Consider the following 24,660-nt stretch of genomic DNA (forward strand, 5'->3'; position numbering starts at 1 on the left):
AGATTGGACAGGAGGTAAATATAGATGAAAAGTTAAGTGAAGCCAATTATGATTGTCTCTAGAGAGCAGATCAAGCAAACTTATTTTGTTCCTGAGTTAGAAGGGCCCAGGAAATACAGTGAAATAAAGAAAGGCAGAGCCTAGAGTGTTAATATTTAAATAAAGGAGAAAGATGCATGACACACAGAGTGGAGTACCCAGGATATAGTGTGTGGCTGCAGTGTGATGTCTTTAAGCTGTATCATGCTTCAGAATCACCTGGAGGGTTTTGTTAAAGCCCAAATAGCTGTGCATGAGTTTGTATCTTTAGTAAGTTCCCATATGAGGGTCAGATTACTTAACTAAGGGATTGTCTCTGTGTCCTAACCCATAATAAAATTAAAGCCTCATCAGAGATGGTGTTTAAGTGGACAAAAACCTTCATCATATTAAAACCAATGAAGAAAAGAAAAGAAGCAAGATCGACTGGAGACTGTACATCTTGGAGACTAGATCAAAAATAATTGTACCATTAAAACTCATGCTAATTTTTATGTGCTAGGCATGTATCGACCCTTTGTGCCCTTTATTATGTTTAATTCTCACAATAACTCCATGAGTCAATAGCATCAGTTCTTTCCTCTAAGGAAACAAACAGACCAAAGCTACGTCTTGGCAGATTTAAAAAACAACTCAGTTTAGAGTCCACACTGCATTTCTCTGACTCTTCAGGCCGGTTTTCGAACATATAGCATCTATTCTTTTCTCCTGATAGTCCAGTTGCTATTCAGGCACCTGATAACTCCTATTCACAAGTTAGGTGGAGCCATCATGCCCAAAGTTTAAGTATTCAAAGTCTTCCTTCATCTACTTCTTCATGAAGAGTGTGGATCACAATGGGAAATTGTGTGTCGGCTTCTAGCTTCCTGAAGGTCCTGACTGATGTGCAGTGGGGTGAAGGTCCTGACAGGAGGAAGAAAGGCAGGATTTGCAGCAGCGTACTCAGTTCCATAGTGAGAAGGCTTTCCTGGCTTCTCTGCTTCCTCAATTTTAAAGTCAGTTGAAGTCTAAATGAGCAGCTAATATTGAAGTTTGAATGTTCTTGCTACCTGCTGCGATAAGCCTGGAATAAAGCTGAAGTCTGCTCCACACCCCTGCTGCCATGATTTAATGACAGATGCTTAAGAATAGGCTGGAGAGGAGAGACTTGGAATAAAATTGTAGATAACAAAGGTGGAGGGGAAAAGCTTAGTCTTTGCATTCAAACAAATAGGAATTCTAATGTAGGTTCCGTTAAGTTATCTACTTGAATGTAAACATTTATTGATCTAGCTAGTTTTTTTTTATATAATTTAAAGAGAAATTACAAAACTTTAATAGAAATCTAAAACTGATTTTACTTATATAGACAATACCACATTCATATGTAAGTATATGCATTACACATTTATGTATATAGTAACCTAACATGAGCAAGTTTACAATTAGCACTGGTTTTGACAGTGCTAATTACATGTCCTCATTAATATACTCTTTTAAGGAGATTGCTCTGAGCTTGATATTTAAGGAACATTTACTTTATCATTTTTATTGCCTTAATTTTTTAAAAGAACTCATTTGATAGAGTTACAGAGAGAAGGAAAGGCAGAGGGAGAGATTTTCTGTCCGTTGACTTACTCCCCAAATGGCTCCAAAGGCCAAAGCTAAGTTAACCCAAATCCAGAACTTGAAGCTTACTTTGGTTTTCCCATGCGGATGCAGGTTCCCAAGGACTTGAACCATCCTCAAGCCACAAACAGGGAATTGGATCAGAGGAGAAACAGCCAGGACTCAAACCAGCACCCATAGGGGATGCCTGTGCTACAGGCAGAACTTAACCTACTACGCCAGGCCGGCCCTTGTCTTAAATATATTTAGCGATTTGCTCAGTAAAAACAAATAAACAAATTTACCGTACTGCAAAGAAGCTCTCTATCTGGAAAAATTATTTTTTTTTGAGGAGGGGGGTTGCCTTTTAAATATGAGTGTGTGTTAGGCACAGTATCTGGGTATCTTTATTTGGTCATATTCAAGTGTCTATGGATATAAAAATTTGGATCCTGAGCCCACACTCAATTTCTGTTGAATTGTTTTTCACAGTTACATTATTTTTGTGTAGCAGTTAGAAAGACTGGATAAAGCAGGAGTTTATAGAAAGCTACATTTGTTTATTTAAGTAAATATATAAAATACTTCTAAGACAAAAAATTATGTGCCAGGTGACTTCTCAGGCTGATACCTAAGAGAAATATGAAAATATCCAGATATCAGAGATTGTTTATTGGACATGGATTGTAGGATGCAGTTACATATTCTATAAGTGCCGTAGAAACAGAAGACCTTAGCAAACATAAGAAGTGCTGAATTAAATATCTTTCTTAAAGATTTACTTATTTGCAGTTGAAAGGCAAAGTTACAGAGAGTTGGAGAGTCAGAGAGAATGTGTTTGTCCCTTGCAGCAGTTGGCGCTGGGATAGTCACAATCCAGGGACCAGGAGCCTCTTCTGGGTCTCTGCTGTGGGTGTAGGGGCCCCAGGATCTGTTCACCGTCTTCCCTGCCAGGCAGGGAGCTGGATGTGCAGTGAAGCCACTAGGACATGAAGAAGTGTGTGTAGGGATGCCGGCACCTTAAGTGGAAGCTGTGCTAGCCACGCCCCTGCAAAACCCTGGATTAAATATTTTTATCTGAGTTTTGTTCTCTGGAAGACTGCTTTGGTCCTTGGCAATCAATGTGAAAATGACTCCAGTCAAATAAACAAGAATAGGTGAGTAATTGTGGCATGGTAATAAAAAAAATTAGTTCACATTGGTACCAGCCACTAGAGCACATGGTTGTAAGCCTAGCTCCTGATGTGGGCGTGTAACTTTTGGAACGTAGGAGGCAATTTATGGCCTACAGTTAAGTTTTTCAATGGAAGGAGGCAGAAAACATGCAGACAACGTAGAAAGACACAAGGAAGGAATTAGGTGAGATGCTTCTCCACTGCTCTGCAGTCAAGCTAGATGCTTCATTCCACACGAGAAGAAGAAAAGCATGAATGTGATAACAGAGGGGATATTATTAACAGAGGATCATCCAGGAGTTTTGGAGGATTTTGCGATGAAACAGAGGGCCTTGCTAATCTTGGCTTTCGTCACTCAGAGGGCACTCTGTTTTATGTAGCTTAGTTCCACACAAACTTTTGGATTGACTTTATTTTTTGCAACACATACTGCAGGTTTAGCATCAGTAATCTGAAAATTGCAATTCTGAAATACTTCAAAATCCGAAACAGTTTGAACACTGACCTTATGCCACATCATAGAACTTTTATTGCACATGCAAAATTATTAATCATGTTGTCTAATACTACCCTCAGGCTGTGTTTTGAAGATGAATATGAAATAAATGAATCTTGTATTTAAATTTAGGTCCCTTCCTCAAGATATCTTACTGTGCAATGTGCAACCATTGCAAAATCCTAAAGCATTTGAAATCTGAAACATCTCTGAACGTGAATGTTTCAAACAAGGGATCTTCAACCTCTAGGATAAGAACAAAGCATTAGCATAAAGAGATGGCCATGGAATACCTTGGTTTACAAAAGGGACAAATGGACCTCACTATTTTTTGAGCAAGAGTTAAAACTCAGGAAAGCATCATGGCTTCAAAAATGCAGTTTGCAATCTCACTTGCTTCCTTGTGGTTTCCTTTGGGTTATATCCACATCCATAAAACTAACCAACATGTAGGTGGTGACAACGAAGATCAGAAAACAGAACAGCCTTTCCAACGCTGCTTAATTCCAGACAGTTTTGTCCTAGGTTTGGTGAGATTAAGACTTGAGGGCTGTGCAATCCGCAGTGTTCCTTTCAGAAAGGCAAAGGAAATAGTGAATTTCATACACTGAGATAGGGTGGGGTAAGCACCCCAGGCTCTGTTGAGGTCTGTGGACTAAGCTTTTCCAGGTCACCCCTGCCCCCCACACCGTGTAACTAGGCAATGTACAAAGCGCTAAATTATAATTGACATACCTAAACTCCATTGCTTGTACTCTTCATTTTCCAGGTCACTGTATGATGGTTATTTTTCTCAACTTAAGAAAACAAGTGCAATAAAATATGCTGATAGCATTCTGGTGACAATTTCCATCATTTTTCAGTCTATGTTTCTCAATGCTTGGCACAGAGCACATTGGAGAGAGATTTCCATGCCCTATACAAACCATCCTATAGAGTGGTAAATGCTGTTAACCATTGCATGGGGCTGAAAACAGGGAGGCTAGCACAGCCCTCTAAGCCCTAAAAGCTTTACAGCTAATATTTGAAGAAGCCAGATTCTCTGCTTTAGCAAGACAGGGCAGCACAAGCTCTGGGGGACATTTTACTTTTAGTATGTTGTTATTAACCATCCTCTGAGGATTTGGCTAAGGCATGAATGCGCCAAAGCAACAAATCCTAATCAGAAATGTGACGGTAGAAGAAAATTTCAGTTCTCACCAAACTCAGGACAAAACTGTGATTCTCGGGGAACCTGGCAACATGAATGACATTTTGAAAAGCTTAGTCACAGAACTGAAGTGCTTGTCAGATGAGAGTAGTTTTGGGCCCTGCATACTTCTTTTGTGCTATCAACAGAAATTCTTTACATCTCAGTCTCTACGCTTTGTCAACTGATTCTTTGTCTTGCTTTGTTTTGTTTTGTTTTTTACTAAAAGGAAGCCTGAAAACAACCATATGAAATAGGCCAGTTTTTTTTTTATATTACAGTTTCAGTGGTATAGCTAAAAATGGGAAAGTTTAAGTTATTTCCTCGAGATTATTTCATTAGACAGTACAAAGTCATTCTGCTGCCCTAAGGCTTTTCATGAATTCATAATCAGGTTGCGCCTAACTAATATTCATTTTGCAAGAACACAGATACAGCGGATCGATGCTAGAAATGTAAACCATGATGACGGTGACACGTATAGCATCTTCTGGCCTCCCCGCAAACCACCATCAGTTTTGTAGAAGGATTAGTTTATTTAGAAACACACGCACAAATCCTTTTTGTAATCATGTTGGGGAGTGTCAGCAGAGAAGAAAAAGTCAAATTTCAACTGTGCCTGTTTCCATAGTTGTCACGGCAGCCAGGTGCCTGCTGGCTTACTCTGTTCAGGATGTCCACCCTTATTTAGCTGCAGACTGCTTTCTTCAAAGCACCTACATGGATGCCCGCAGTGAGATCATTATTTGGACTTGAATTTAAAACACAAAAATAATCTTGATCTACAGCTCCTGTTACAAAGGGAAGCAGCTTGCACAGTCTAGTGACCTCCAGCTTTTTTAAACACATTTTTTGTCTACATACAAGGTGAGACTTTAAAACAGAGAATTCTGTTATTCCTCATTTTACAAAAATTGAAATATACAGTGGTGACGTGATTTCCTCCCAATCTGTGATCTAGCACCTTGTAAAATTTACGCGTCCACTCCCCCTGCCTTTTTAACATGAGCAGGCCCTGTGCATTCCTGTTGTCACGTAGATTCCTGCCAAGTGTCTACACTGACTCTGTGATGTTGTTTAGATTCTGTGCTGTGTGTTCAACTGCTTTCTGCACTAAGGTTTTCTCAAAGGAAGGAATCAATTGAATAAATGTACCAGCCAATGTACTGAGTCAAGATAGATACGATTTTTTTTAGATCTTACTACACATTTTAAAATAATAAATTTATTTTTTTCCTATTGTGATTAAAGTCTCAAGGCAGAAAATGTATAATTTTTCAGTGCAAAAGGAAATAAAAAAAGCTAAATCTATCAGCACACCCATACACAATCAAGCCACAAATGTAGGGAAAAGTGTGATAAATATCTGAATTAATGTTGAAGAATCCCAGGAGGAATGAACTCTATTTATCCAATTACTAAATTATTGGAATTATGAATCTCCTGACAATAATATAACCTTAGAATTTGAGGTTGAAACATTGAGCATTAGACCATTTTTTTTCCTTTTCAATTTTCTTTGAAAAATATTCAGTATTCATGGACCTAGCATGGTAGCCTAGCAGCTGAAGTCCTCACCTTGTACATTCACCAGTACATTAGCAGAGTGTGTGACCAGAAGCGGAGTAGGCTGGACTCAAAGCAGCCCACAGGGTGTGTCCGCGTTGCAGGTGGTGATTTAGTCTGATGTGTCACACGTGGCTCCTTGATTTTGAACATGTGCTCTCTTTTTTCCCACTAGAAGTACTGTTTTTGAGATCTATTTGAGATGTAGATATTTTATTGAAGTGCTTGGTTTAAACAACCAAGACCTCTTTTAAACATATTATTATTGTAATCTCATGTCTGCCTTATTCATTAACGCTAGAAGGACCAACTTTCTTTTGTAATTTTGTTTTTGAGAATTCAATAGATTAATGGTGATGATATCTTAATTTATCCAGCTCTTTATACATATTCCATTAATCTTCGTAGCATCTCTGAGATAAGTAAAGGGCAGGTATTATTAGGCCCATTTTTCATATGTAGAAGTGAGATAGAAAATCATATTTGTAAAACACCAATCAAAATCTTGACCAAATTGCTCCACATCTGCAATTATGGTGATGCTTCAAAATCTTTAGAAATTTTAGTTTTTTTTTTAAGTCTCAAATATCATAGGAAATGACTTTCTGAACCTTTAGTATAATGAGTTATCAATATATGTATGTTTCTATAAATACACCTGTATTTATATTGCGTGATGAAGAGTAGCACCCTATTTTTTCCGTATACGAAATTATATACCTGAACAGTGAAAACCAATTATGATTTATTTATTTTAGCAAGTCATGTAAACCACAATAGCTATTGACAAAACAGATTGGTAATAGAATCTCTGGTATATTTCCGTTTTGAGACAAAACGTGAATCTGGCATATTAGTGGACCTCAGTGTTTGCATTCGTGATTGGATGTTAATAGTGAGCAATTCATATAGCTCATAGTGGTTATTAGTCCTTTCCAAAGAAAAACTGAGCATGTTTCTATTCAGCTGCAGGAGAACACACAGGAAAACATTGAAGTTAGGAGGCTATCTTTGATGCGAGTGTAAAGTCCACTGTTTTCTCGGAAAACCACTGGCAACCTCTTTTCTATGCCATTTCCACTGCCTTCATTAGATCAAAAAGATCTGGACAAATGGACTTTTGCTGGGTTATTGTCTGAGCCACCAACTGCCCTGCCACTTGTTCCAGGATTGGGAGGAAGGCGTTTCCTATTTCTAGGCATCAGTCTTCTTTTTACGTGAAATGTAAAGCATATCAGCATCAAAAAGGTGTGAGTGTAAGTCGGGCTCTCCTCCTGCCTCGGCTTCCTGCCCGGGGAGTCAGCAGGCGCAAGTGCAAATCGTCAGATCCCTGACACCCATGTTGGAGACCAGATTGAAACCTTGGCATCTGGCCTTGGCCTGCTGCAAGCCTGGCCACTGGGAGCATTGTGGGAGTAAGCAGAAAATAGATTTTTGTCTTTCTCTGACTGTGTGCCTGGCTCATCTTCAAAGAACTAAAACAAATAGCAAGTAAAACTTTTTAAAATCAAGAAGCTTATCGAGTAACTTGCACAGTGCCTGGCATATAGATATTATCAAATAATGATAGCGGTCATATCGATTCACTCAATTCTTACCTATTATTTGTCATAAATAATTTGTCTTTGAATATGCAGAGCCTACCAGATTGACTACAACATCTTGTTAGATAATAATAGTTGTTATTATTATTATTAATGAAGGCTTACCTGACTCCATTCGTTATTTGTTTTGTGATTACAATGATAAGCATATTTATCATCTTTACTTATAAGGATCTATAAAACATACAGAATTCTAAGCTCCTCTGTTACAGTTTTGAAGCATTTTCCAATTTTGCTTCTCTGCTTATTCAGCAACAGGATTAAAAAAAAAATACTACCCTCCGTGAAATCCCCAAACGATCTACTCAATGTGAATTTTGCTGTTTTTTTTTTCTGAAGTTAAATCCTAGACATAAAAATGGTAAATGATTTTTTATGCTGTCAGTTGTGCATTCAGATAACATTTGGTTCTGCCTGCACACTTCCACAGAATTGAAGTTTGGAAGATAAATATGCAGAAAACCCAGTCAGGGACAATCAGAAATTCCTTTTCAGCTCCTTCTCCCAACAGTATTATTTTAGAGCGAATGGGCGCTCTGTGGACTTGAAATGCGTGTCAAGCCATGTGATTCACATGCAGAGAACGGAGGGAATCATACAAACACTCTCCGGAAGCCAACATATTCCAGGGTGCTGGAATTGAGGTTCCTGCTGGAGCTTCGTGCTACTAGAGTAGTAGCATCAGCTGTCTTAGTGAGAATGATATCTGCTCTGACCTGGCGTGAGTGTATGCAGTTGCTGACATTTCCTGATAGAAAGTGCTGGGAGCCAGAACTGGCCTAAGGAGTTGGCCTAACACAGGAGGGACTGAGCAGCTCAACAAAGCACAAGTGAACATAAGTTCTGGAATGTTCCAGACTGATGGATATTGCTTTGTTTTTTCTTTTATATCCTATGTAGGTTCATGTCTGAGGTTGACTGCTTATGGGACATGATCTAAAGTGAGATGTTTGACATCACTGTCCCATCACGAACTTGGTCCTCTCATTAGAACCACAGCTACATTTTGATTCAGTGCATATAAATTGTTAACCAATACTCCAAGGCACTGATTCTTATGCTTAAGGTGCCCATAAATTATACTGGGATCATGTTAAAATACAAACTGAGTTGCCCAAGTCAGGAATGTAGATTCTGCAATTCTTTTTCTCAAGTATGTGTTTATTCATTTGTTTGAAAGTAGACTGCCAGAGACAGAGGGATAGGCACAGACACACACACAGATCTTTCATACTAGTTTACTTCGTAACTGCCCACCCCAGCCAAGGCTGGCTCAGCTTAAGATCAACAGCTAAGGGCTCTCTGGGTCACCCACCTGTATGTCAGAACCTTATGTACTTGGGCCATCATGGACAGGAAGCTGGATAAGATGTGAAGGAGCTGAGACACACATGAGCATTTTAATATTGAATGCAGGTGCCCCCAGTGATGGGTTAACCAGGACAAGTCCCAATGCCCTTCCGGATCCTATAATTGCAAGGTTATCGGTGATGGCAATGTTGCTGCTCAGCGACTAACTTTAAATTGCCAGTTTCTGCTCATATCCAATATGTGTTATATGATGTGTATGCATAGTTAATGATTATCACACACCAAAACTCTATCCTAGGCTTCTCAGTGTGCATCGAAGATACCGGCAAGGATTAATAAAGTGTAGATTACTGGCCTTCAACTTGATGCTCTCTAATTTAGTTGATCTGGGTTAGCACCTGAGTGTTTGTGTTTCAACAAGGTTCAAAGTGATGCTGATAATGCAGTATGGACCATTAGTCACAAACCACTGAGATGATGTAGTTCTTCCCCTTTCTAGAAACTCATGTGACTGCTGTAGGAAGCTATATTTGGCTTTTAAAACATAGGGACATGATAGTTTCCAGGAGAGTTTCTGAAAATAAGAATTTCACGTGTAGATAAGTGTGTGTTTAGATGTAACATGCATCAGCCCAGCGAGTTCCGGTGTACGCTTCCTCCAGCTCCTTCGGCAGGCGACCTCTTAGGAAACTGCGGTCAGTGTCAGAATCAGGATGTTTGCGTTGATGCAATCTACCAACTCTGTCACTCCCCCCACCCTTTGTTTGCCCTCGTTGTGTTACAATAAACAGTCATGCTGCGATAAAGCTCTTTCCACCCACGCCTCTCTCAAGGACAGATCTCATTCCTCATGCCGTATTCTCAATATCTGTCATTTAGTCATTTCCAAACTTTTATTCATTAGAATAATAAAGTGTATAACTAACAAGGAGTTTTTAAGGCTGCTAGGGCCAGGGTCTCACCACCTGATTCTTCTTTACTATAGAGGAGAACACATCTGTATATATTCTGGAGGTTTTGCAGATGACCCTCATGTTCAGCCATGATTGTAATTCTTGCCTCTCGTAAGAGAGGTCCTTAGTTTTAAGGATTTCTTACAGTCCTGAGGATGTTATGGTTGAATTTCCTTTTCCAGTGGCCCAGTTCTATGGCACACATGCTAGACTCAGAATGTTAACATCCAAGATTTAAAAAAAAAATCAGACTACTTCTTGGAAGTGCACTTTGAATAAGAATCTAAATCTTTTACTTGCCCCTGAGCCAACTAATAAGATCATTAATACTATTAGAATGGACTCCATGTATATCCTGGAAAAACTTACTTTGAAATGCTCATGTAACTTTAGTGTTTGGCACTGAGGGTGGCAGTTATTCCTATATAGGCATTCATGCTTTACTTTTTCTGATCAAAAGTCAATGATGCCATAGTAGACAAACTGGCATAACATTTGCTTTCAAAGGTATCACAATTAATTTTAAATAATACATATCCACATGTCAGGAGTCTTCAGAAAGTTTATGGCAAAATGTGTATCCTCAAAATGCTATGCATGTATTTCCAAATGGATTTTATATTTGTTCGTTTTTCCCTCATTGTCTTGAAGGAAACCATATGACTAAAATGCTAAGTATTTCTTAGGGTCCCTTGAAGTGATGTTGGTAGTACACTTGACTAGTATGGCAGGTGGTGAATATCGTCAATGAAAATTAAAATACATTGCAACTCTACTTTTAACTTTTTTAAACACTTCCACTTTCAAGAGAGATGCTCTTAGCATTCTCTTCCAGATATCTGTTATTGTTACGTTCAATTCATCAGAACCAAGTCAGTAACTTAGCACAACAGCATCCAGTTCATGAGCTTGTAAGTTCACTTTTTACCAAGTCTTTCCAGTTGATCTTGCTCCTGGCTGCAGCTGAACCCACACCGATCCCACGGGCTTCAGATTCTCGTCACAGCACACCTTACTTCAGACACTGAAATCTGTATTATTATCTACTGCATCACAAACAAAGCCCAGATTTTAGTAGCCTAAAGCAACACCACCATTTATTTGACTCACAAAACTGAAATTTGGGCAGGGCTTGTCAGGGTCAATTCATTTCTGAATCGTGTGGCCCCAGCTGCAACAACCTGAAATGCTTGGCTTAGCCGGTCCAGGACGGCTCATTCACTTAATTTGCAAAATGGAACTGGCAGCAGGCTACCTTTCCAAAGGAGGATTGGGGAATGAGAAAAGCCAAAGAAGCACCAGTCAAGATGATCTCATGTCTGGATTTCCAGTGCAAGCGATGAAGGCAGGAGAGGGCCAGCTGCTCAAGAGTGCAGCCTAAGACATGGGACAGCATCACTCGTGTCACATCCTATTTATCACTTGAAGCCTACAGTCATGGGACGAGAATATTCCACCTTCTGGTGTGAACCATGGCAAAATGTGTAGAGCCATATTTCAAAACTGCCAGTTAAGTTTATATCACAGAAAAGCACTAAGCTACTAAAGACAGGTAATTCTCCTACAATACTGAAAATTGCTGTATAATATTTCAGTGCTTATTTTATTAATAAACTTCTATGCATCAAAGAAGCATAAAATTGACTATTTTTAGTTATAAATCTTAAAAGATAATTTAAAAAATAGAGACCATTTGTTTTCCTGTTTTTTTTTTTTTCCTTTAACCCCTTTTCCTTTGTCTTGTGAAGAAAACAAGCCTCTGTTTCAGTGCTTCTGCTTGGAGTCTAACCAGCTAAGTCACCTCACAACAATTTTATCTCCACTCCATTTTTTTTTTAAAACTTCTGTGAGCCCATAGTGTTAATATTGCTCCTGCTTAGCTCAGAAGAATCATGGTAGAGGAGAGACAGCAGGTGAGAAGTGAAAAAGCAGAACGTGGATGTGCAAGCAGTGGGTATATTTCATGTTGCCAAGATACCTTAATCAGGAACTCTGGGCCCCTAAGAAGATAGCCCAGGGTAGCGAACTGCAGTGGTATTCAGGGACCCCCTTATTGGAAGCACTGTAGAGTGAAATTCATTCCAGGTGATGTGAGTTATATTTTCACCAGGAAGCTGGAGTGACGCTTACCAAACTTCTATGATGCTAAGACTTGCATTTTCAGAGCTCAGCTTCTCATCCGCTGGGATGTACATTAATTTCAGTAAAATATGCTCCTGAGAAATACTCCAAATAATTTTAGTTTGGAAGAGTTGCCAAACACGAATTGAAAAAAATTGTGAAAGGAGAAAAATGAGGAGAAGACAAAGATTCCAACAGAATAGTGTCTTTAATTCGTTGGCTGGTACAACCCCTGTTACGTTTGACATTGCTGCCTAAGTGTTAGCTCAAGATGAGAATTTGGACCTTGGTATTTCTTGTTGATTACATTAAAAACATCAGCAGCGTGGTGTTGCACAGTTAGGCATGCATGAGTCTGTGTGGTGGATGTGTGGGCTACTATTGGCTAAAAAGTAAATGGCTCTCCTCTGGTGACACTTCGGGCAGTTTTGATTTTTAAGCAATTTTCTATGTAACGATTTTTGTCTGGAGAATTTTTGAAAAGGGTCTCCAAAGGTTCTGAAAAGTGAGCTTGCGAGTGTAGAGAATAGCAGATGAATTTAGATTTGCCTTAAACACAGGGGAATAAAATATGTTGGTGGTCACTGGCATACGAGAGAAAAGGCGACTGTGACAGAAAATGCATGAGAATATCTCTTGCTGGTATTATTTATTTTATAGACAGCAAAATGTACAAAACATCAGTGTTTTGAGAGACTGGGAAAAAAAACGTTTGGTAAAAAAAATTTTAATAAATTAAAACTCAGGTTTTTTTCTTGATTAAAATATTGTACCTGAGTAATACAAACAATTTAAACGTAATTTACATTAAAAAATAAAATACAGTATAAACTTACAACTAACAGCAATTATTATTAACATTTAGTTACTTCTTTCTAGTACTTTCATATACTTTAACTTGTAAGTGTTTAAATACACAGAACAGAGTCGATATACTTTTACATCATTTAATAATACTCAGAGCTTAATAGCTTATTTTCTGGGTATTGTATACTTGCTCTTTTTCTTTATGAAAATTCCAAATTTCTTCAGATTGACACTTACCCACCGAGAAATCATTGGTATTAACTATATGGTTTTTAATAATTAGCACATGCAATTAATTGAAACCAATTTAATCTTAACTAAATAAAAACATAGAAAATGACAGCATAAAGCAGTAACCACTGTGACACCTCGCAGACAGTCATGACTTGAAAACTCCAGCTTCCATGTCATTACTCAAATGGCTAACTTCCTGCTAACTCTGCTGAAGGCTTTGTGTTCCCCAATCTGCCCACTTTTGACTCCAGTGGCTGGATTTGATTCAGAAAATGTGGTATTTGTTTTCTGAGTATAAATTTTAATTTCCGCACTGTTTATGTCTTACAAAAATTGAACTGGCATATGCCTTAATTATCTCGTGTATAAAGTACATGAACAAATCCACTCAAGACTCCTTTATGAATAAAGTGTTTCAGCAATAAGATTTACTGCTATCAAAATTGCTATTATTATTAGAGTTCATGGTATCTCACATTTATTAGAGTTCTCAATCATCAATAAGAAGACTCTGCTTCTTTGACTTTTAAGAATTTATTTATTTAGGAAGCAGAAAGATCAAGAGCTAACTTCCAAATTCTAATATGCTTCGCAAATGCCTGCAGTAGTGCGGGACGGGCTGAGACTGATGCTAGGAGCCAGCACCTGTAGCTGGGCATTGCATGCAGGTGGCAAGCGCGCAGTTACTCTAGCCATCACTGTTGCTTCCCCTGGGTCTGCGAGAAGAGGAAATCCTGTATTAGAAGCCACGACCGGAGTAGAAAATTCCTGGGTAGAGGACTCGGGTGTCTTAACTGCCCTGCTAAATGCCTTTGCCCTAATTTTGGTTTTAAACCTGAGGAAAATGATTTGTAATAACATACTATGTTTTCTTTTTTTCGGATTGAAACAAAGTTCTTTTGCGATCACATCCACATTATTTTGTCAGAACGCCTGTTGCTCAGCACAGGTGTCTCAGAGACAGTATGTTGCGCCTTGTCTCTCTGAACTTTTGCTTATGACATTTTGGTTTGCTTCCTTCAATATCTTGTCAATATCCCTGTATTTCCAAAGATGACTTTTCCTTGAAAGTCTCGATTTACATGTCACCTCTTTTGAAAGCTTTGTTGTTTTATTGCTGAACAGTGTATCCTACAAGGACACCACATTGTTCGTAATCTTCAAAGTTAACACGTCAAACCTAATTCTTCATTCAAATCTGGAGTGTTTTTGTCTTACATGATCTCAAATGCATAATCAAGAAAGCAATGCTCCTTAATAATCTTTGCATTCTGTTAATGTTTTGTGCAAGTGCATTATTATTTCTAAGGAATTAATTTTGTTTTCTAATCACCCGGAAATGTGTGGTTGGCCACTCAGACACTAGCCCCAAGGTCCTTGCAGCAAGGGTCGCCTCTGCCTGTAGCAGGTATTGCTTTCCTATAGTCAAGGTTCATTCTATAATCAAGTCTTTGCTCATGTACATGTACCCTGTTCTCTACCAGTCACAGTTTCTCCTTAACTTTGCTTTATTTCTTTTTATTAAAACTTAGTCATTTCCGACACAGCAAATAACTATTATTTTGTGTATGCTTCATATTCTTCCCCCAGGTAGAATACTTTGAGCTGTAAGCTGATCCAGAAGAGTGTCTTATAGTCAGAACATTCGATTCATTTTTATTAAAAGAAGAAACAATTGATTGAAATAAGTAAATTCAGGGAGAAATGAAAAGCCAGGACTTGATTAATAATGCTTATCATTGACCTTTAAGAACATTGGTTATAAATAAATAAATAAATCAGAATTGACTAATACCTGATGACATTGAATAATTCACTGATAATAAAGTGAAATCTTTGTTCTTCATAAACGTACTTAAGTAATTGAATTACAAAGTTCATCAAAACTCAATATATTGCTTGTACCTTTCTGTGTTTAAAAGCAGACAGAAAAAGCACAGAGAAAGGAAATGTTTCTGGCTGCATATAAAACAGTTGAAAGCTAGGTTATTAATGTTGTGTTGTCATTATAATTCTGCGCTGTAGATTATAGTCCAGAGTTCTTGTCACTCTGCTGTTTTTGTGTAGCTGCCTAGCAAACCAACTTTTTTGTTCTTCTTATTCATCGTGATAATGTATTCTGCTCATTTGAGCATTTTAGCATACCAAAATGGCTAAAAATGTGATTGGACAGTCTTTTTTGTTAGAAATAGGATACATCTTGTTTTTATTAGCCAACATTTAAGAGAATCATTGCTTGTACACACCTTTTAATAGTTTGTCTCATCTAATAGAGAATACAGAATGGCACTGATGCCAAATTATTTTACTCCAGAGACAACATTGACACAAAGAATCTGTGGCTTTGTAACTCTGCTGTTTCGGTTTCCACATCAAGCTAAAATTTAAGGCAAATATCTTGTAATTAAAGAAAATGCGATGTGCTTTGGAGTCAGGCACAACTAAATTACAAGCCATCTGTTGCATCAGCACTTATTAATGGTTTTAAATTAGGGAAATGAAATACTTTCTCTGTACCTTTGTTTTGACATCTTTATATTGGGCATTAACAGACAAGAAAAAATAACTGAACAGACAGAAATTTTCCTTTCCGTTCTCTCCCTTGGATTTCTGTGTCACCCTGAAACTATACTCATTTATATGTATATAATGAAATGATTTGTTTAATTGATTTCAAATGTTAGGCGATTAATTCTTTAGTGCTGAGCAAATTCCAACAACTTCCTGAGAAGAAATTATAATGAACATTTATGTGCAAGAAATTAAAAGCTATGCAATATTTTTATTCTCCTAAAGTTATAAAAATACACCTTAATAAGCAACATTTGGAATTAATAAGCAATATTTGGAATGAAATTCTGAATTACTTTCATTAAGTTAATTAACAGTAACTAAAAATATTGGGATGGAAACCAATCGTGGATAACATTCTTATCTGAAAATCATATTTTCGGGAGAGAATTTTGGAGCAACATCATCATCAAAGTTTAGTACGGAGGGGATGGGACCTCGAAGGTTCATATTATAAGCCAGAATCACAATGACTACAACAGAATCATTAGTCTTCCATGCTGTGAATGCCTGGCCTATCATTTCCAGGTAGGAATTAGATATAATGAAAAGTCGTTACAACAATTTCTAATCTTTCACTGAGTCAACTCTGGGTAATAGGACTTTCTTAACACGAATTTGACCGTGAAAACATGATTCACCATCACAAAGCTGTTGGATTAAATTCAATTATTAGGGGTGGTATTTAAGCCTAACCCATATCACTGTCCTGTACTTCCCTCACCTCTGCCACAGTCACACCATGTTGTTGCTCACAGTGCTCAGAAACACTGCCTTGGGAGACGGACGCATTGTTCTTCTGAGCAAATGTGTTAGAAAGTGCCTCTTTACAGTAAACCAACACATTTCTTCAGTTTTCTTTTCTGTGCTTTGCCCAGGAAACTACAAAATTTCTTTAAAAATTGTAAGATTTCTGGAGTAATGGCAAAGCGAAAAAATATTGTGCTTGTAGAATTAGACTCTGAGATATCAGTGATTTTAAAGGAAGCTGAGTCAGCCAGCAGGAAATTTTAAAAGTATGGCATAAAATACAACAGAGGACAAAAATCAAGAACTAACTCTTTTAACACTCTGCAATTTGCTTGGCACTTTTATCTATAATTTCATTCAAGCGTTTCAACAACCACTGAGACTGGTATTGACTTGAGGATGTACAAACTAGGAAGTGTGCTATATATACCAAATACAACAAGGGACATAAAGCAGTGAGAACTCCTGTCCAAATGGATTTGCATTCTTTTAACGATAACTGGAATCACCACAGCACCTTTGTACTTTACTCAGACAAAAGCTGAAGTTTCTCCTGTGGAGGGAATTCTAGGACAGATTCTCTTTAGGATCAACGCTTCAAAAATAATGTATACAGGTAGAGAAAACATGGATGTTATCTTTCAAAACCTCAGAAGTTTTATGCTATAGTAGAGAAAATTTTTAATAAATTGAGTTTACTTACTATGTTTATTATCATTTTTGCCTATTTGACATTTGGCCTCTTGTTTTTAACATTTTTTACTTCTATTTTCTGTTTGAAAAACAAAGTGACAGAGGGAGGACAGAAAGAGGGAGGGAGAGAGAGAGACAGAAAGAGAGTCAAATGAGACAGAAGAAATCTCCCATCTGCTGATCTACTCCCCCAAATCCCATATAGACACACCAAGGCTTGCCTGGAATCCAGAGGCTGGGAATCCATCCGGGTGTCCCATGTAGGTTGCGGGAACCCAAGCACCCAAGTCATCTGCTGCCTCCAGCACCCGCATGAGCAGGGACCCTGAATTGGGAGAAATGGTGAGACCTGAAAAAAGACACCATCAAAATATGGGATTTTGGCATTCCAAGTGGCAGCTTCAACTGTCATGCCACATTATCCCTTTCTTTTTCTAATAAAATTTTCTAGGTTCCAATCTTGACCTACTAAGTCAAATTTTACCAGATGTTCTTAAGCCAAAAACTCAGGAAAGGCTGCCTATTTTTTTTTTTGCACATGCAAAATGAAGTGAATTTACTACTTAATCCTCTGTTAATATTGGACACGCTGGTTGGAATATTCAAGATTTGAAAGGCACATTTACTCGCCCCATGAAAGAGAATGCAATGTTTGTCTGTGTTAGTCTGTGCTCAAGAGGTGTAGATCATACAACTTTTCCATATTGGGGGTGATTGCTCTGAGAAACGTTGTCAGAATTAAGTAGAGAAAGAGGAAAATAGGCTGTCTGGAGAAAAAAAAATAGAGGAAGGAAGACACTATGGTTACAACATGAGAATTACTTCCTATGTGAATGTTAGCATAAGAGAATGGAAACCAGGTGGAGATAGAAGCCTTAGAATGCCTAACCCATTCCAATGTTTCCATTCACTTCAGCAGATCTCATGTTTTGCTAAGTTTCATCTGTGCGCGAGAGTGTTCCCATTATTTATGCATTTTGTTTGGTTGCTTTATTTTATATTTGCAGTGCGTATTAGAGTTAACTAGGATGCATGAACTATAAAGTCAATATTTGTCGAGAAGACTGGAGGTTGGGAAATCTACATTTGAAATTATGCTTTTTCTTGCTTAGTTTCATTTTTAGTTAGTAAATTGTGATGTTTCAAAGGAGTATATATTGTGTGATGATCAAAACAAAGTAATTAGCAGATATAGCACCTCAATATTACTTCTTTGAGATGAAAATATTCAAAATCTCCTTTTAGTCCCGTTGGAATACACATTATTACTTCTGCAGGCACCCTGCTGTGCAACATATCCCCTTGTGCCTCCATGGAGCTGTAATTCCTTCACCACTCCTCTTTCCTTACCTACACCCACACTAAAACTAGGGTAACCACTTCTATCAGCCTTTCAAGGTTTTGTCTAAGTGACTTCAAATGATACTTCTTTCTGGATCTTTTGACTTAAAATCCTCCAGGAACGTCAGTGTTATTGCAAAAGATGGAGCCTTCTGTGTTCTTTTTTTTTAATTTTTCAAAATTATTTAAGGTTGAGTAGTATTTCAGTATCTATCTATCTATCTGTCTATCTATCTATCTATCATCTATCTATCATTCTGTCCTGTATTACTTTTTAAAATTCTTTCCATCTGCTGATGGTCATTTATGTTGTTTCCAATTCCTGGCTTTTAAAGGGATTAACAGTTTTTACATGGCCATAATATCTCAGATAATCTACAAATTAAATGCCATGTCCATCAAAATTCTGTTGTACTTCTTTCCAGATATAGGGGAAAATCCTGAAATTTATATAGAACTGCAAAATTCCCCCAATAGCCAGAGCAGTCATCACCAAAGAGAGTAAAGCTGCAGGTATCAAAAATTTGATGTCAAAATAAATTACAAAGGTATAGTAATAAAAAATGATATATGGCTGAAAAGGAAACATCTTGACAGAATAAATAGCCCAGAAATAAACCCAGCAGTCAACGTACAAATGATTTTCCAAAAAGATGCCAAGATTAGACAATAAAAAAAAAGGCAACTTCTACATTGAATGGTTGTGGGGAAACTGAAAGATGAAACTGGACCCTTGCCTTTACTTTTGTGCAAGAATCAGCTCAAAATGTATTAAAGGCTCAAACAGAAGACCCTAAATTGTAAAACTACCAGAAGAAAATATAAAGACAAAACTCCACGACACTGGTCTGGAAAGAGAGGTTTCTTGGACATGATTTGAAAATGTGAAAAACATGGAGACTAAATATAGACATTTCAAATTGTGCAAAATAAATAAGTTTCTGTACAGCAAAGCATCAGATGTATCAGATAAGATGCTACTGTACAAAATACACAAGGAACTATAAATACAGTATAACAAGAAGCAGATAATCCTATTGAAAATGAATAAAGGGCAAAAGAAGGTGCATAAATGGTTCATGCATGTGTGTGTGTGTGTGTGTGTGTGTACATCTATGAGAAAACATTCAAAATCTGTAATCTTCAAAGGAGTGCAAGTTGAGAAACCAACAATAAGGTATCATTTCACTCCTGTTATAGTGACAGTTGTCAAGAAGCTGAACCATCCATTCACATTTTAAAGCCAATTAACATATTTTGGCAGAAACCTTTATCATATGCATTTTTTTGCAAACTATTTTGGGTAAAGCTGTCAGATGATAGCAGTGGTCTCACACATCAGTGTATGAGAGTAAAATATTAAAATCCATGTAAAATGATATGCCAGAAATGTCATGGAATAAGCAAAATTAGGAGAGGTTTGGGGACGGACCTTGAACCTTGCAGGAAAGATGTCCACTTCCCATAGCCGAGAACGCGGGTTTAAGTCCTCACTGCTGTTTGACAGATAAAGCAGGGGGTCTCCATGGCCCATCTGGCAGGCCTGGTTTCACTGATTGGTTCCTGGCTTTGACCTGACCGAGCCCCAACCCTTGCTGATTAAGGCATTTGGGGTACCAAGAAGCAGATGGTTGAGAGCCTCTTTTCTGCCTCTCTAAATTAAAGAATTTTTAGAGTGGTAAGGTTTTCTGTATATCTTGGAAAAATGACAGTGTCATTTCATTGTTAGAAATTGACATTGATTTTTTTATAATGCACATTCTTCATTAATTTCTTGGAGACATTTCCTATGAGTCAAATCATCATTATCCATCTAAACAATTGTAATTATCATGTGTTACATTTGTATGAGAGAAGAATCATCCTAATTTGTCCACAGATTGAAAGGGAAATGGAACCAGGCTTTCTGAAGGTCAGTATAGAATACATCGCAAGGTCGTCTCATACATTCGATGATGATAATGACATCTTAGTGCAACATAACACAAATCGGAATATTTTTTTTTCAGGTTGTAATCAGCATTTCACTCCCAGCAGGCACACAGTGAGAATTACAAAAGGCTGATAGAAGTGCAACCCCAAGAGCTGTATTTCCACATCACTCAGTGGAGTGTAGACCACAGAGGCAACCAAAGCGCTTCCTGCCCACTGGTTGGTTCCCGTGCCTTAAGGAAGAAAATCTACACCAGTTGGCTGTTGTGTTCAGTGGCATCAGCCAATAAAAGGGAATGAGTAGATCTTAGCCAAAATAATTTTTTTCAAAGTCCTTCCCCCTATCATATCAGGCCCCATCCACACAGAATCCACCGCAGCAAAAATGCAGATGACAGTAACAAAACTTGAGCATTAAAAAAAAAGGATTTAATTATTTATTTTTTAGAATTCTTTTTTTTTTAATTTGAAAAAGCGTATTTTACAGAGAGAGAGAGAAGGAGAGACATAGATCTTACATCTCTGGGTCACTCTTCGAATGGCCTCAACAACTGGAACTAAGTGGATCTGCAGCTGTGAAGCCCAGAGCTGCTTCCTGTTCTCCCATGTCGGTAGAGGGTCCCCAGGACTTGGGCTATCCTCCACTGCTTTCCCAGGTCATAGCTGGATCAGAGCTGAGATAGCTGGACCAGCATCCCTGTGGGAACCTGGAGCCTCAGGGCCGAGGATTAGCCTCACGCACCCCCATACCAGCCCCAATAGAAGCTTTCCCCTTGCTTAAAATTAACCTCCTTTCTCCCCTTCCTGTTAAGGAAAGATCATGCTTTTTTTTTTTTTTAATCTGTTCTTGACTTTTTGAAAGTAAGAAACTTTTCGTAATATCAAGGAATTTTTCCATCTTTCATGAATTCCAGATGTATAAACTACTATTTTTTTCTTAATTTTTTGGCCATGATTTTGCATTGTTGCGCTAATTCTATTAAAATTTGCAAGTGTTCCCTTATGTTCTCCTGACATTTTGGAAATTGTTCTGAACCTTCTGTGTTCCTGTCAACATCTCTGCTACCATATATTAAAGATCTGCATGATAAATTTACTATGTCCAAGATTGTTTTATGAACTTTAAGAAAACAGATACAGTTGAAGTGATCTTTTCTCCATGTGGGGTCTGCACTTCAGGCATAAACTAAACGACAACAACAATGCAGTGGCTTTCATCTCTACGCGTAGGTTTTGTGCAGTGACTCTGCAAATGCCTTAAAAAGTAAAAGGCACAAGACAGTTATCCACATATTTACAGATTTGCAAGTCTCATCCAAGACCTCTTTTTTAGAATTAATTCATTTGAAATGCAGAGCTGGAGACAGAGACGAACATGTGCACACTAAAAGAGAGAGAGAAACGGAGATCTTACCCATACATGTGCTTTATTCCCCCCAAATGACCACCGCAGCTGAAGCTGGAAGTCAAGAATTCTACCCTGGTTTCCCACCCGGAGGGCAAGAGAGCAAATTCTTAGATCACGTTGCTCTGGCTTCTGAGACACATTGTCAGGAAGCTGAAACAGAATTGGAGCATCAAGACTGGAACCTGCCCCCTAGTATGAAATGCATTGTCTCACTGCAATGCCAGCATCAGAAACATAATAAATCACACGGCAAGGCTGGCCCCTCCAACATAGCTTTTAAATCTCCTGAAAAGATAAATAATATTCTGCCTCTCATTTCTTTTTCAAGATCACAGATGGACAGATGGTTGCCTGGATTTAGATGCCTTTGAAGGAAGTGGAGTTGTATAAATGGAACTGTGCATATCAATGTTTACATTCATATGTACTCAATCCAATTAATACTAACATCTGGGAATAAATCAACAGCATTCGTTTTATTGCCACATGTTTGACACTGAGCTAGTGGATTGCATAGCAATCATTTCAACCTATTGTTAATCATTTATCTTGAATTATGTATTTGCTTATTTCAGTCAATGTGGCACATACGTCTTGGTCCACTGTCAAAGAATTCACCATGGCTACCATGTGGAGTGAGGAAAGATAAGCTCAGGAGCCCAGTTTCTCTCTCTCTTTTTAATCAAAGCAGTAGCTAAGATAGCACAATCTTAATTACCATCCAGGAGTTCCGTTAAACACTGACCAAGGACTCCTTTCCACTCAGAGAAGATTACAACAGATTTATAGTAATATTTTGTCCATTGTTCAACAAGGACTGGGTGATTTACAGTTTAATTTTCTTGAGGAAAAATGAACATATACTATCATGCAGAGATTAACAATGAGTGTTTGCCTTATGTCTAAAACAAGACTTCATATCAGACAAACTCCGGAGCCGAAAACAACCATATGATTAAGGTGGAAAAATAACATGTGAAGGCAGCAGCACTTACTCCAGCCAGTGTGTGAGAGAACAACTCAAACAGAAAGGACGAGAGACAGGAAGAGTGAGAGAGGGAGAATCCTGCTCAATCTAGCACTGTTTATTCGCTTTGGAGCTTTAACTGATCTGAGTCATAGGGCATGCAAATCCAACAGAAGTCGGAGACCCGGGGTTCATGATAATCTCACGAGATTTTCAGATTGAAGCTGGAGTTAAGTCTATTGATACATCCAGAAATTGCAATGATTGCAGTGAAAAGGTAATTGAAAACATTGCAAAGTTATGGTGTTTTCTGAAGCTTGATGTATTTACGAACAAAGAGACATGCAAAAATAGGTGAATTAAAGGCTATTAGAGAGCATTTGCTGAAAAACTAAGCAGATATTTAGCTATTTAGAAATAATGGGCCCAAGTAGCATGGGGAAACTCAAATTAAACTACATGCCCACAAGTTCTAAATTCCGGGTTTGATGGTATCTGTGGCGTGTGTGTGTGTGTGTGTGTGTGTGTGTGTGTGTGTGTGTGTGATATTCCAGTGAGAAGGAATCAGATCTCTTCCAAGGAAAGATATATAACTGACAAAAATTATACAAAATCCAACAAAAATAATCTGACATGACATGAAAAGCCCCAAAACCATCAGTAATGAGAAATGAAACACAGAAAAAAGATCTAGATGATCCGTGTAGTTAGCTTTTCAACAAGACCACAAGAATTAATATAATTAATTTGAGGAAAAAGTATAACAGCTGAAATGAGTATTTTGGCCAATGAACTGGCATCTGCAAAGAGAATTAATTGCTAAAAATGAAAAATTCATCAAGTAAAACGAATACAGCAATGAATTTCAACAAAGACTGAGCTCTAGAAAAGCATGTATTAGAAAAATATGAAAAAGAAAAAAATTTTATGCTATTTATATATGTATAGTATATTTATAAATAATGTTTCTGAAGAGAGAAAAATGGTATTGGAAAAGTAATATTTGGAGAAATATTGGAAATGAGTTTTCAGTTCTAAACAATGTGTCTGACAAAGCAGTTTGAGAATAAACAGGTTAATAAAGAATGATAAACTAGTGTAGTTACAGTGATCTGTGACCACTCTAAATTTACTGTCAGGCAGTGAGGTTGAGCTCTTTCCATTGGATGACAGTTGTTGACCCTGCCTGCGTTTATGCTGGACTGTGCACTGCCCGGTTTTCATTTGTTCGACTCTGTTTTGAGGAGCATTACACCTTTGCTGAACATGTAAATTAAAAATATGTTCTCAATAATAAGAAAATGTTACATTGAGAAAATTAGTATAAATGAAACTGCGTCGGCAAAACAACAGAAAATAGAAGTACATTTCCAAATCTGGTCGAAGACAATCAAAAACTTCATCAAATTCTAAATCATACAACTTTAAAAAGACAGACTAGGGCAACTCATAACAACAATACTTGAAAATAATGAAAATGAAAATCTATAAAGATTTATTAATTTACTTACTTGAAAGAGTTAACATAGAGGGAGGGAAAAGGAGAGAGAGAGATTTGCATCTGTTGATTCCTGACAGGATTTCAGTGAGAGAGAGATGGGGAGGAATAGCAAGATGTTTTTGCAGAATCACTCCCAGCCTGGCCTCAATGACTGAAGACAGACCAGGCTGAACCAGGAGTCCGGAGTTTCCTCTTGGTCTCTCACCTGGGTGCCAAGGTCACAGACACTTGAACCATCCTCCGCTGCTATTCCCAGGACATTAGCTGGAGTTACATAGGAAGTGTAGCAGCTTTGACATGAACCGGCCTCTATTATAGGATGCTGAAGAAAATATAATATTAAGAATTTAAAGATGGACCAAATGATTCTATGATAGAAATTGTCAAACTCAGAATAATATGATGTTATCTTAAA

General features: G+C 37.8%; 1 protein-coding gene across 3 annotated transcripts in view; it reads left to right on the top strand.

The window, feature by feature from the left end:
* The window catches only part of CDH8 (cadherin 8), a 327,239-nt gene that overhangs the window by 235,740 nt on the left and 66,839 nt on the right, over positions 1-24,660 (top strand). Inside the window, exon 8 of one of the 3 annotated variants that reach the window (XM_040982088.1) lies at positions 15,115-15,120. The exons of the other annotated variants lie outside the window; for them this stretch is intronic. Within the exon in view, the coding sequence (XP_040838022.1) occupies positions 15,115-15,120 (6 nt within the window). The remainder of the gene's footprint in view (positions 1-15,114; positions 15,121-24,660) is intronic. 3 annotated transcript variants of the gene reach the window in all.

Source organism: Ochotona curzoniae, unplaced genomic scaffold (assembly GCF_017591425.1).
Source record: "Ochotona curzoniae isolate NIBS_2020 unplaced genomic scaffold, NIBS_Ocur_1.0 contig_3622, whole genome shotgun sequence".
NCBI classification, from domain to species: domain Eukaryota; kingdom Metazoa; phylum Chordata; class Mammalia; order Lagomorpha; family Ochotonidae; genus Ochotona; species Ochotona curzoniae.